This window comes from Macaca mulatta, chromosome 9, assembly GCF_049350105.2.
Source record: "Macaca mulatta isolate MMU2019108-1 chromosome 9, T2T-MMU8v2.0, whole genome shotgun sequence".
NCBI classification, from domain to species: domain Eukaryota; kingdom Metazoa; phylum Chordata; class Mammalia; order Primates; family Cercopithecidae; genus Macaca; species Macaca mulatta.
In genome coordinates, this window is record NC_133414.1 from 8,737,401 (window position 1) to 8,752,215 (window position 14,815).

At 40.7% G+C, this 14,815-nt stretch overlaps 1 protein-coding gene across 6 annotated transcripts in view; it reads right to left on the minus strand.

Annotated features, from left to right (window-relative positions):
• SFMBT2 (Scm like with four mbt domains 2) overlaps positions 1 to 14,815 on the minus strand; it is a 250,410-nt gene that overhangs the window by 63,121 nt on the left and 172,474 nt on the right. For all 6 annotated transcript variants that reach the window (XM_077945707.1, XM_028825950.2, XM_028825951.2 and 3 more), the window contains one exon: positions 6,022 to 6,104. In XM_077945707.1, coding sequence (XP_077801833.1) covers positions 6,022 to 6,104 — 83 coding nt within the window. The remainder of the gene's footprint in view (positions 1 to 6,021; positions 6,105 to 14,815) is intronic.

The following is a 14,815-nucleotide window of genomic DNA, read 5'->3' on the forward strand; positions in this document are numbered from 1 at the left end:
AGAACCATTCCTTCACCCCCAAAATACCCTTGCACTGGGGTCCTTTGGTAATCAGTCCCTCCAAAGCACTCAATTCCTGGCAAACACCAATCTGTTTTCTGTTCTTATAATTTCCTTTATATTTCTTTATATTCTCATTATGAGAAAATTTTCCTTTATATCTACAGTTCTTAAACTTTAGGATCAGAATCCCCGTTTTATTCTGTAAGTCATGTAAATGGACTCACACTATCTTGTAGTCTTTTGAGTCTGGCTTCTTTCACTTAGCATAATACACTGAGATTCATCCATGCTATTACATGAAATGGAAGTTTGTCCTGCTTTCTTGCTGAGTAGTTTGTACAGATGCACTGTAGCTTATCTATCCACTTACCAGTTAAAGGACATTTGAGTTGTTTTCAGTGATTGTGATTAAACCTGCTGTAAACATTCTGGTACAACTTTTCATCTAAACATAAGTACATTAATCTGCTCAGGTTGCTGTGGCAAAATACCACAGACTGTGAAGTTTAAGCAACAAAAATTTATTTTCTCATGGTCCTGGAGGCTGGAAGTCAGAGATCAGGGTGTCAGCAGGGCTGGCTGCTTTGGAGGCCTCTCTCCTTGACTTGCAGATGTTGTCTTCTCCCTGTGTCCTCATGTGGTCATGCCTCTGTGTGTATTGAGCAGTTTCTACTTTCAGCATGCTTTATGGCTGTTAATTACCTAACACAAACAGCAGTAACAGTGTCCTGATTTTTATAGGTGGAGAAACTAGCCAAGCCATTAAGATCTGCCTGGGATTCAATCCCCATCTTCTTCATCTTCTTTCTTTTTTAGACAGGGTCTCATTTTGTCACCCAGGCTTGAGTATAGTGGCATGATCTCAGCTCACTGCAACCTCTGCCTCCTGGGTTCAAGCCATTATCCTGCCTCAGCATCCTGAGAAGATGGGACTATAGGAATGCCCCACCACGCCCAACTAATTTTTTTTGTATTTTTAGTAGAGCTGGGATTTCACCATGTTGGCCAGGCTGATCTTGAACTCCTGATATCAAGTGATCTGCCCACCTCGGCCTCCCAAAGTGCTGGGATTACAGGTGTGAACCACTGAGCCTGGCTCCCTCTTTTCTTATGAGGACATCAGTCACACTGGATGAGGGTCCACCCATAGGACCTCATTTTATTTTAATCACTTCTTTAAAAACTGTATCTCCAAAGATACTCACATGCTGAGGTACTGAGGGTTACGATTTGAACATATGAATCTGGGGGAGGCACAATTCAACCCATGCCATTAAGTTTGCCTTTCTCTAGAGATGGGGCTGCTAGACCATATAGTAAATGAATGTTTAACTTTCTAAGAAGCTGCCAAAATGTTTGCCAAAGTTACTACAGCATTTTGCATTCCTATGACCAGTGTATGAGAGTTTTAGTTGCTACACATCCTCATCAGCACCTGGTATTGCCAGTTTTTCCAAATCCAGCCATTGTAATAGGTATCTAGCGGTGTCTCATGGTGGTATTAGCTTGCATTTGCCCTGCTGACTACTGATGCTGAGCATGCTTTCCCGTGTTTTTCTGTCATCCATACATCTTCTTTGGTGAAATGTCTTTTTTTATTCTTATTCAGCCACCTCTTCTGGGTCTTCAATTCTACATGATAATTGTCCCTCAGATCCTGACATTCCATTTGTCCTTCATTTCCCTGTCCATCTTCTTCTGTTTTACAGACAAAATAATTTCTATCTTCAAGGTCATGGACTCTTTCCTCTATCTTCCCGATTAAGCTAATCCAATAAATTTGTTTATTTCAAATATTGTATTTTTGGGTTCTAGAATCTCTCTTTTTTACCGTTTCTACTTCTTCTCTGGGACTTCCTATATTTTCATTCATTAGAGAATATTTTCCTTTATATCTACAGTTCTTAAATTGTAGGATCAGAATCCTCTTGAAAATCTTTTAAAAATATAAATTTCTGGGCTTCTCCCCGAAGTTTTGATTCAGTCGATTGGAGGTGGAGCCAGAGAATGTGTATTTCTGAAAAGTGCCCGGGTGATACTGAGGCTGCTGGTCTCAGGCCCACCCTTTAAGGACCACTGCTTTACATCACACTTAGTTATAATAGAGGCTTGAAAATACTTGTCTGCTAATTCCAACATCTGGGTCATGATGGGTTTAGTCTATGCTTGGCTTAGTCTATGCTGATTATCTTTTCTCTGATAATGAGGCTGATTTTCCCATTTCTTCTTTTCTATTGGGAATGAGGCTGATTTTCCCATTTGTCTTGAGCAATGTGGGAATTAAAGAGTGGATATTTTAAACGTTATGTTGTGGCTAGTCTGGATTATGTTATATTCCTATCAAGAATGTCGACTTTTCTATTTTAGCAAGCTATCACCTTGGTTGGACTGAAACTACAGACTCTGTCTCTTGAGAAGCAGCTCAAATCTCAATTGAGTTCACCTCTCCTAGGCTGCTTGGAGTCTTCCTGGCACCTACATGATTCAGGGATCACCACAAAAACCTAGACAGAATTTACACATAGAATCTGGGGTTCCCAATCCTGGTTTTCCACTGTCTGAGTCTCCCCTCACTTTCCAGGATCTGTGGTTGCCCAAATTTTGTAATGTGGTTCATCAGGCCAGAGAGACCATGAATTTTACATCACTCTCTAAGTTATCCCACATGTTGTCAACTGTGGCTGCCCTCAGGCTAAAAGTCTGAAAAAAACGGGACAATTCCCCCATGCTGTTCCCTTCTTCCAGTCTCCTGTTTTCTTGCCTGCTTTTGTTCACGTTCCACTACCCTTAAATAGTCGTTTTTGGTCCTGTGTCCAGACCTTAGAGCTGCTCTACATGCAGAAGGGTCAAGTTCAGTATGAGCTTACTCAGCCAATACTGAAAATATTATTGTAAAATAAACATAAAATTTTCCCAAATTGCCAACTACTATAAATTATCACCAGCCATGTTACAACACTACAGATCTATACACTTGTGGATACCGAGATAAACAGGTTCCTATAAGGAACAGAGTCTACTTCTTTTTCTGGCTTCTGGAAAGAAATCAAGGTAATTCACATTTACATGTCTTTTTCTAAAACTTAATTTGAAAAATACAATTACATCTTTATGTAACCTGAAAAAAAGTGATCCAATGCATGTTAAGAAATCAACTGGCTCCATGCCTTTACGTTCCTTTGGAAATAGGAAGCAAAGATCTTCTAGGTGGGTTATTTGTTTCTGTAAGTTACCTGGTCTCACCCACAGCTATTATGGACTGAACTTCCTTCTGAAAATACAATTCCGTTGGCCGCTTGAAAAACCTCTAAGTAAGTTAAAATGCATTTATCCTTCTTAACAAGGGAAAGCTACAACCACATAACCTATTTTCATTTCAATCCACCACTTGAGGGTAATTTATAAAGGATCAATAGCAAAACTGTTACCTGTGAGTTTATTCACCAAGCATTTTACTGTGTCAATCCCTTTCATAACAGCCTCTGTTAAACATCCCTGGGGAAATGTCTTCCACATATCCAATTCCACACTAGCTCTCCTCTAATACACAGGAGATATGTGATTAAAAAATGAAGTTGTAACATGCATTCCATTAAAGAGCACTCGTAGCAAGCTAACAAACTCAGGAAAGCACTGCCAATGCAGTGCATACGTCAACAATCCTCTCTATTACATAAACGGAGTGCCAGAAACGAAGGCGTTCCTACGGAACATGCCCACAGATTCATCCAAACAGAGAGCATCTTGGTGGCCAAATCCTGAAAGCTCAGAAGCCACCTGGGAACGTGGTGACTTACTCTACCACTCAAAGCCATGTGGACAACTCCTGGCTGCGAATGGGAACAGAGGACTGATAAAAAGAAGCTTTAGTGGGACTATGTTGCCATAGAAGAAATCACTCTTTAAATATAGAATGAAAGAGAGAGAGAAGGATTTTCTTCCAAAAGTTAATGATTCGGGGAAAGAATATTTCTCTTTGTACCTTGTCAGGTACAAAGCACAATCTCAAAAGGGTTTTAGGGTGCTATAAGATGTTTCTGCGACCCTAAATGAAAGCAGACAAGCCAACAGATTCTGTGACTGCGACATCAATATGATGAGAAGTCAAGACAGCACAGGACATCAAAGCTTTCAGAGTTAACCAGCTGCAGTCCTCATGGGGGCATGGTTATGCAGCCAGCCCTGTCACCTAAACACACACCACTCAGTTCTTCAAGATACGGAGAAACTGCTCTTGTGCAAAGGCAACATCATTTGGTGGCAATCCTGGGGAGAGCCAGGACTGGGAACCACAAATGGGAACCACAAATTCTATGTGTAAATTCTGCCTAGATTTTTTTACTGTTCCCTGGATCATGCAGGTGCCAGGCAGACTCCAAGCAGCCTAGATAAGGGGAGAACTCAGCTGAGATTTGAGCTGCTTCTCAAGGTCGTTCAATCACAGAAGGATCCTTGATTTCCAACCTTGCTGCTGACGTGCTTCTGTATTTACAGGTACCAACTGACCCAATCATCAACGTACTGAACCCTCCAAACTCTGATGTTGACTTGAGCTCACTTTTGAACTCCCTATTCAGCCACCCCTTTCTCGCTTCATTTTTCATATCGTTATGTCTAGAGCGCAAAGACAGGTGCAGCAGCAATGAACCGGCAAGCTCCAGGAGCACATGCTCAGCAAACAAGTCTCTGACCAGCCAGGGCTGTGCACTGTCGTTACAGATCTCAATTAAGAGGAGACTATCCTCTTTTTGTCTTAACATAAATTAACTCTCCTAACTAAAAGCGCATTGAACACAGTAGACTATACATTTAAGCCTAATTCTTAAAACAGAGATAATTGATATCTCTACTCATAGTTCCTAGGGTTGAAGAATTATTGATAATTTTGTAAACTACAGTCACGTACTGCATGGTGACGTTTCGGTCAATGACGAACTGCGTATACAATGGTGGTCCCATGTGATTATATGGTTGTACCACGTAACCTAGGCTATGTGGTATAAGCTATACCATCCAGGCCGTGGATGAATCTCAAAGCTGTATGTAGCACAGGCTATACCATCTAGGCCTGTGTAGGTACAAGGTACACTCTATGACATTCACACAACAATGAAGTGGCCTGATGATGCATTTCTCAGAACATACCCCCATCATTAAGCAATGCATGACTGTAGTTTATAAAATGACCTCCTATACCTCTGTAAGTATACGCACGTGCACAAACACTCATTGCTACTTTATGTGTCACAAAAATCCTATGACTATGTTCCAATAAGCTCTGTATGAACCAGGTAGTTGCTTAAAGTTAGCAAAGCACAGAAGTCACTAGCACCTTACTGGACATCAAAGAAAGCATTAAAGCCATCAAAATAAGTAAGACTGCATTTTAAGACTAGGCCTCAGGAGCAAACGCTCTCCTATCAGTGGGCTCATGGATAAGATGCTACACAGCAAGTGTTCCTCTAACAGGGGCACAGATGGCCAGCTGTCCGCCAAAACGTGTTCTCTTCGCTCCAGAGTCCAGAATCACAGTTGGGCAGCAAGCCCAGGCAGGACCCACTTACTGGCCTCACCTGTGACATGGTGCAGCTAAGCAACGAGCTCCCACCAGTAGAAAGCAAACAGCAGTAACATACACTGCTATCAGGCTGCAGTATTTAGAACTAGTGATACCTTCTCCTTCATCTCTTTTCCTTCTGCCGGCTAGGTTACTCACCAAGATAAGAACCACCTATTAATCAGGAAAACCCTGGATTCTTCCGTAAGTGAGACTTGGCCATCACCTTTTAGCACGTTCCAGCAACTGAGCATTTACTAGTCAATTTGTTAGCACAGACCGCATCACCCTAGCAAACACACAACCTGAAAGCAGAGCTTTCTAAAAACTACAGACATTTTGTAGTTCTCCAGTGCACAGTAATACTCCAACCTTGCTTCATCAATACAAAGCAAGTTATAAAACTCATGGTAAACAAGATCTATGATTTTTAAAAATTAGGTAAGAGGGAAGCTTCTTACATTTCTGAAGCAGAAGGGAGGAGCTTCCTGCGCCCCATGCTGCTTGTGATAATCTGCCCAGTCGAAGTCCTGGCCAGAGTAACCTGGGAATGAAAAAACACAGAGAAAACAGCGTACATTAAGCAAAATTCCAGACAGATGAGCAAAATCAGAAGGGGTGTAAGTTTAGGCCCCCGAAAGATAATGTCCTTTGATGCCTAAAAGCACTTTAGATTCCATAAGCTCAGATGAAATATTTTGGATAAATTAAAGTACTAAACACAGGTAAACCATCGTTACCATAACACGGTATCTGAAGCCAGGTGAGGAAGGGTGGAACTTACCTATGGCAGCGCCAGCCAGTGGGGGGATTTGCCATAAGGGGGAAGAGCTGAGCCGGGATATGACATAAAACACACTCTCACCACTCACTGTGCAGAAATAGACAATGACATCTCCCTTATGGGAAGCCTGAGTTCATGGGAGCTTACTTTTCAGTGTCTTTATGGAAAACATGAGATTTTACTGGGGGGGGGGGGCGGGGAACAGTACCAGGGACGACTTTTTAAAAAGTAACAGAAGATAGAGAAGAGAGCAATAAAGAGTAGAGGGTTTGGAGAGAAAGCTCCCAGAGAAATGAGGGAAGGGGAGGAAGGCAAACGTTGCCCTGACTTGCTGAGACTGAAGGAACATGAGAATCACGGGACGCAGCCCTCTGCTGCAAAGCTCTGGGGGCAGTTTGGATATACTGAGAGAGGCATCTGAACAACAACTCTTCATATACATTGAATGTAACCAAATACAGATCCTACTAAAGTGGCTTTTTTCTTTCTTTCTTTATAGTCACTTCATTTTGTAGCAGGGGTGGAAGATGCAACTACATAATGTCCATCATGACCATGGCAAGACAGGAGAAAAGGTGAGAGAAGAGAGGCCTGAATTATACCTAAGAAAGGCATAACCCAGGGAGGAAAATGCCTCTTAATGGGAGTCTCATCGGCACAAAAACAAACCAATGGACAGGCAAGGAATAAGGAGTGAGGTGTCAAAACCTTCCTGTAAACAAGCAAAGGAAAAACACAGTCCAACTGTGATTCACTGACGTGGGTAAATGCCCCTAGTATCTTCATTGACGGTGTTCTCTGTTGGCTGAAATCTACATGAAGTAAATCTCTAAGGGATTGCTTATGTTTTTTAATCCAAATCCCCCAGTTTCTTTTCCCCATATTGTCACAGATTCTATGAGTGCAGATACATTTATGATAAGGACTTTTAGTTACTAAGTCAGATGCAGAGAGACTATGGAAATTCTTTATTAAGGAAACTCAAGATACTGAAGATACTGATTGCCTCTACTTGTATTCCCAAGCAAAAAAATTGGAATTATTTTCATTAAGCAAGCTCAATATATCCTACTTTTTGTTGTTTCTGTTTTTGTTTTTTGAGACAGAGTCTTGCTCTGTCACCCAGGCTGGAGTGCAGTGGCACGGTATCGGCTCACTGCAACCTCTGCCTCCCAGGTTCAAGCAATTCTCCTGCCTCAGCTTCCTGAGTAGCTGGGACTACAGACACCTGCCACCATGCCTGGCTAATTTTTATATTTTTCGTAGAGACAAGATTTCAATATATTGGCCGGGCTGGTCTCGAGCTCCTGACCTTGTGATCCACCCGCCTTGGCATCCCAAAGTGCTAGGATTACAGACGTGAGCGACCCTGCCAACCCCTATTTTTTTTTTTTTTTTTTTAAGATAGGAAGGGTGACAGTTAACCAAAAAAGCAGCTGTGCTTCTCGGGTACCAGAGACCAACCCATGACCTTCCCATATCCCGTTGACCATCAGTGGCAGGTCCCCTTCTTTCTTAAGACAGCTGTTTCATTCTATAAAGACTGAAAATTCTTTCCAGCCACTTTCAAAGAAGTTCTTCGAGTTCTTCCACCTGCCCTTTCTCCTGCCCTTCTCTCCAAAGCTCCCCTCCAGCTAAATGGCTCTTGCATCAGAGGTTTCTGGACAGGACCAAAGTCAACTTTCTTCTGAAGCTTTTTAAACACAACAGAACACATCTCACAAACAAGGTAATGTAATGTAAGTTTCTCTACAATTAAGAAAACTTTCCACTCTGAGTGTAGTTTCTCTGGAGCTGTCTGGATCAAAGCCTCGCATTACTGTAGAAGAATTAGCCTCAAGACACACCAAACGGAGAAGTTTCCTAACAGGACAAAGGGCCTGGAACTGGAGAAGAGGGTATCCAGGTTTAAGACCCAGCTCTCCCAGTAATGGGATGGAGCCAGGAAAAAGTAGATTAAATCTTCTGTGCCCCACTTTCCTCATCCACAAATTCACAAATTAAAAAGAAAAGCAGCTGGGCGTGGTGGCTCACACCCATAATCCCAGCACTTTGGGAGGCTGAGGCAGGTGGATCACGAGGCCAGGAGTTTGAGACCAGCCTGACCAACATCGTGAAACCTCGTCTCTATTACAAATACAAAAATTAGGCAGATGTGGTGGTGTGCCCCTGTAAACCCAGCTACTCAGGAGGCTGATGCTGGAGAATTGCTTGAACCCGGGAGGCAGAGGTTGATGTGAGCTGACATCACACCACTGCACTCCAACCTGGGCAACAGAGCAAGACTCTGTCTCTCAAAAAACGAAATAAAAATAAATAAAATAAAGTAAATAAAGAGAAAAGCTTTTCGATCCCTCTGCCGTTGCATTCTGATTCAGAGCCACCATTACTAATTATTTTACTGTTGCTACTAAGGATTTTTTCCCCCAACTCTCCGTGGTTAATTCCCTTCTCTGCTCCTAAAAGAAAAGTGTAATGTGACTGGATGATGAGCAGTTACCTAACAAGGCATTCCTCTAAGAAGACCTCATGACTCCATCTGTGAAGCTACATCTCTGTAACACAATGATCTCGTCTGTCTGGGGTTTTGGAAGATAGACTTTGTTAAAGTCAAGATCTCCTTCTGTTCCACTATCTCTTCGTGGACCTCTGCTATTTCCTGAGTTAATTTTAAGAGTGAAGAAAACTTGAAGAGATCACTGGGGTGGGGAGGAGGGAAATGAGAGGAAACTATATAGAAAAATAGCAAAGCATTTTCTGATACAGTCTGGCATGTGGGTAATCTTTATGGTCCATATATGTTCAGATAAAACTTTCCAACCTGGAAGTCACCGCTATTTCCTACACAGAGACGTTAAGCTGGGCTTTCTATAATTAACTTCTAATGAGCTTCAACCCATTTTATAAAATGTCATGCCCCATGTTTTCTTGGACCTACATTCAAGCCTTCTAGCTATTCATCCAGTCCTCCACACTTTGTCTATGGAGAGCCATTTCTAATCTGATAATTTCTAGATAAAATCAAGTCTTGCTGGGGACGTCCTAAGCAACAGTTAATTACTCTGCCCCTAGAACATGCTCATTTCCTTGACATTCCAACAACTTAGACTCCTCCTTCCCCTTCCCCTCCTCCTCCTCTTCGGGACCTTTACTCACTTCATCCCTTCAAATTCTTCTCCTTTGGGCTGATAATGAGCTCTCTTGGTAAGGCAGTTTTGTGACAGCTCAGAAAATAACTGCGACATAAAAACAAATTGCTGTGGATGGTATAATAGAGACGACAGGGTCAATTATACTCATTAATCAACAAAGACAGAACAAGAAGTACTAAGGCTTAACTGTGGAAAGGAAAACATGTTTTAAACCTGGAGGGAGGGAGGAAAATAGCAGAGGGGAGAAGAAAATGAGAGGAAATAAAACCCCTTAGGCAATTAAAATTTGCAGCAAGCTTCCCTGAGAGACTGCTGAACCACAACCATTAGATTTATTTAAGCTTTTATTAGTGTTTATTCTGAACGAAGTTTCAACCCTTACAGGTCCAAAAGGGAAGAGGTTGATGACCCATTTCCCTTGGATACATATTAATTGACATAAAACAGCTCTATTTGCACACATCATTATTGGCAGTGCAAGTGGACAATTCTTTGGAAAAACTATTTGGCATTAAAAAAACTCCTATCCTTTGACACAACCATTTCACTTCTGGGAACTTATCCCATAAAACTGACCCTAAAAGCCGAAAAAGGTGTTACACAGGAAGACACTTACGGTATTATGATTAGTAACACTGGAGGAAAAAAAATGAAATAACTTTCTGTGCAGTAATAGAAAATGAGATGAGACTTCTCCAAGTCTGTGGAATGCCACGTAGGCATGAAACTGCATGTAGTTTTAAAAAATTCATAAAAATAATTGCTATGGCTTTAGAAGAAAAGACTGCTATAAACATATACAGAATATTAGATTTACATAAAATATGCAAAGATGAAGACCAGAGAAAATGTACAAAAACCCTAATAATAAATATTACAATAATTGTTGGGTGGTGGAACTCTTGGCTACTTTCTTCTTTGACTTCTTTGTATTTTCCAAGTTTTCAATAATGATCACAAAATTATTTCATTAATAAAAAAGTATCTGAAAACACAGAATCTTTGCCCTATTTTAAATGATAATTAAGGCATGGTTGATCAATCCAGAGTCCACTCAGCACATGAAATACACCATGACTGCCTCCCCTCAGCCTTCCTCCAGCTTTGCCAGTAGAATCCTGATATCCAGTTCCTGGAGGAAGTGAATCGAGACAATCTTGAGACACTCATGGTGGCCATATGCCCTTTTCAGGAGGCTTAAGATGGGTAGGAGATGGGTTTACAGAAAAAAATTCTCTCTCTAACAAAAGAGACATGCAGGAATAAAAACTCCTCTTCTATCCTGGGTGGCTATGAAAAAACATACACAATCTTAATAAAAAATAAAAATAGCAAAGGAATACCATGTTTGCCATCTACCTGGCTAGCAAAATGAAAAGCAACACTAAGAATCCACCATTCTAAAGGCTGTTAGGAAGCAGGTGCTTCTATGTGTCTGTGGTTGGAGTGTAACTTTAAAAACCACTGTAATGTCAATTTGGTAATGTGTCAAAATCCTCAGGCTCCAGCAACTACTGGGAGTAACAGACACACAGCCTGACGCCGATAACACAGTGAGGTAAAAGCAAGAATGGAGGGGCACTTGGAGAGTGAGGAAAGAAGGCTCTGAAGATCTCACCACGGCAGAGCAAACAGCTCCATAGAGAGATCTTCCTCACTCCGGAGAATGTTTACTCTATTAAATGTTAGAAGAGCATGAGTAAATAGCAAGCGTATTTAGTTTTCAGTTCCACCTTCCTTGGAAAGGAAAAGTGATACAATCATCTTCAAAGTCAGCAAATACCAGGACCCAGATATGTGCATAAATGTTGATGCCACAGAACATAAGTTCTAAGAACAGGTTCTCAGTCCTTTCCCAGAAAGTTTCACAACTCACAGAGCAGCACTTCGGGGCATTTTTGCAATGCCTTACTCTTCCGATTGAAAGCTGATCTTTCTCCTTTCAAGCCCCAAGTTTTTAATGTTTTTGAGGCAACCAACATTCCTTGAACACCCACTAAAGCCAGGGGCTCTGTGGCATCACTTTAGGGGATGAATGTCCCATGGCCCAGGCAGGGAGGCAAGACTGCACAGACCTCAGCTGGCAGAACCAGTCCTGGGAGCCAGTCTGTCTATTCCAGAAAACAAGTTTCTCAACGTTGCCTCCATCTGTTTCACAAAGGAGTTTCTGTACATTGCAGGCTTATAGGCAGGACAGCAAAATCACCAGCGACTGACTAACGCATTTGTTCTTGTCCATGCTGTTTGCTAAAAACCTACAACCTCCCTCTTGAAATCTTCTAGCTACCTCCACATTCTTGGGTGATATTCAATTTTAAGCCCTCCTTGATGCTGAGCTTTAAAAGTGACACTTTCATTCATTCCCAATTGAATTATTCTGTGTTTTTATGTTCATGCATGGAACAGTGCAGGAAAAAAAAAAAAAAAAAAAAAAAACAGAAAATAAGGAAAATAAACAAGACAATAATATAAGCACTAGCCATACCACCTTCCTTATCTTTTAAAACGTTATGTTGAGAAATACTTAATCTTGATCATGGTATGACACTTCATATACTTCTCCGCTGAGGAAATGTTCCACATGTTATTTTGAATTGTAAACAAAATGTTAGGGGACACAGGTATGTGCCCAGGATGGGGTCTAACATATAAATATCAGCTGTCAATGGACAAAAACATCTTACATACCCTGAAGAATGAAGTGAATTTAGGGATAAACACAAAAGGCTCTTAGTTTTCAACAACCAGAAGTATTTTCAGATATTAAAAATTACCCAAAGAGTTTACTATCCCAACTCTTTTCAATCAAAAGTGACCTTTTTGCTCAAGAATGAATCAGAAAGCTAGAAATGAGACTTGCTTCCAAGTCCAGTAGCCAGGCGGGACGATCTGACAGTCTCCCTACAGATATTCAGATGAAACACATTTTTGAAAAATTACACAGCCCAAGTCAAAAGAAGAAAATCTCCAGACACACACACACACACACACACCAAAAACAAAAAACAAAAAAACAAAACCTGAAAGAGCCCTGAAAACCAGAGCTAAGCAGCCCAGCCCAGAGGGCAGAGGACAGCCTGGCTCAAGAGAGATGAGCAGGAGGACCCGAGGCTACTACCTACACGTGGCCCCAGGCAGCAGCACAGTCTATGAAAATAGAACCAGACAAACTAAGCTGACTGGATCAGAGAGGCAACAGAGGTGGGCTACATACATGCAGTTCTGAAGAAGAAAAAAGGAGATCATGCACTTCCCCAGGGCAATGGCACACATGGATGTGGGGTCTAGCTTTACAATTCCACGGGACACAGACTAAGAAATTAATATCAAACTCAGCCACTCATTCCTGGAATAACCAGGGACACCTTCATGGACCAGACATTGTTTTTGTTGTTGGGGATGTAGCAGTGAACAAAAGATATTTTTAAAATACCCTTGACCCTACGAAGTTTATTTCCTAGTGGGTGGATAGAGATAGTAACAAATAAATATAGATTGAAGAGATGACTTCAACCCAGGGCACATGGAACTGCCACATAAATAACAACCACCACTGAAATTAGTTGACAATCAACAATCACAAACCACATAAGGAAACCAACCAATCTGAGGGAGGGCCAGAGAAATGGACTTTAACACAAAATGCCTTATCAGGAAAAAAGAGAGCTTCCACCAGTTTAATGGTCTTGAATCTGAACACCTTAACAACTTCAAACACACACATGCACACCACATACTACACACCACACACACACACCACACAGCACACACATACAGACACATACCACATAGACTTACCACACATACACATCACATATTAGACACACACACACAACCCACATATACACACTGCACAAACATATCCATCACAAAAACAAAGAGAAGCTAACATCCTCAATCTCAAAATAATATTTTAAAGTACCATTCGGAAATTTACAGAACAATAGATAAAAATATAGTGAGGATATAGAAAACCTGAATACTTTAATAAATAAACTTGACCTGACCAATGATGTGACAATAAATCTGAAAATACAGCTAAAACAGACACTACTGTAAAATACATGTACATTACCAAAACTATCTCACAAATGGTTAACCTGACTAAACTTATATCCACTAAAGGAAATAAATTCACACTCAATAAAACACCAACATTACCAGATCCAGATAGGTTTATAAAACAGTTTTTCCAAACTGTCAAGTATAACATAAGTCGTATCTCACACAAACTGTTTCTAAGACAGTTTAGAAAGGTAGCTAGATATGACATAAATATACAAAATCAGTGGTATTCTACCAGCTGACAGCCAATAAGAAATGAAAAGAAATCCCATTCACCACAGCAAGCAGAAGGATAAGGTACCTAGGAAATATTCCAAGAAAAGACTGCAAGTTATAAAAAGATAATATAAGAAAATATCAATTTTTCTAAATCTGTAAATTCAACGCAATGCCAAAATCCAATGTGTCTCTTTACAGAACCTTACAAACCAATGCTAAAATTCATGTACAAGAATGACCTGCCAAAAATAGCCAAGAAATGTTGAACAAAAATAAAGAAAAAGTGACTCAACTAAGAGATATCAAGACTATATTATTATAAAGTAATAACAATTTGTTCAGGGCTATACAAACAGCCTGAAGAGGCAGAATAACAAAGAACAGGGTTAAGAGTCACACTCACAAAGGGATGAATCCATGACAGTGGTGGCATTATAAATCAAAGAGGAAACAGCAGACCATTCAACAAACGATGCAGAGACAAGTGGAGAAATGAAAAACTTCAATTCTATCCAAGCAAGAAAAATAAGATACTTTTCCTTCCTCATGCCAATACAAAAATCAATTTCAAGTAGGTTGCAGATCTAAACATGGAAAAGTAAAATTGCAACAGTTTTCAAGAAAACACATCAGTAGGAAGGGATTCTAAAGATATATAAACAATGCATACAGGGAAAGATGGCTGTTTGACTACATTACAATTTACGACTTCAATATGCCATTACAAAAACCACTAAAAAGCAAAGAAACAAGCCAGACTAGGTTATTATATGTGTGAAACACACTGCTAAGAAAGGATTCATGTTAGAATATATAAACTACTTCTATGATCAAAAGAAAATGGGTCGAGGAAGAAAACCACAAATGGCCAATAAGGGTAGGATGCAGCGCTCAACCATCCTAGTGATCAGGACCACCTCGCTGAAACAAGGAGATCTGCTTCACTCCCCTCGGAGGGGCCATGCTTAACCCTAGGAACACCGCAAAACAGTGAGGGTGACACAAAATGGGAATGCTCAAACACCACGTTAGAAA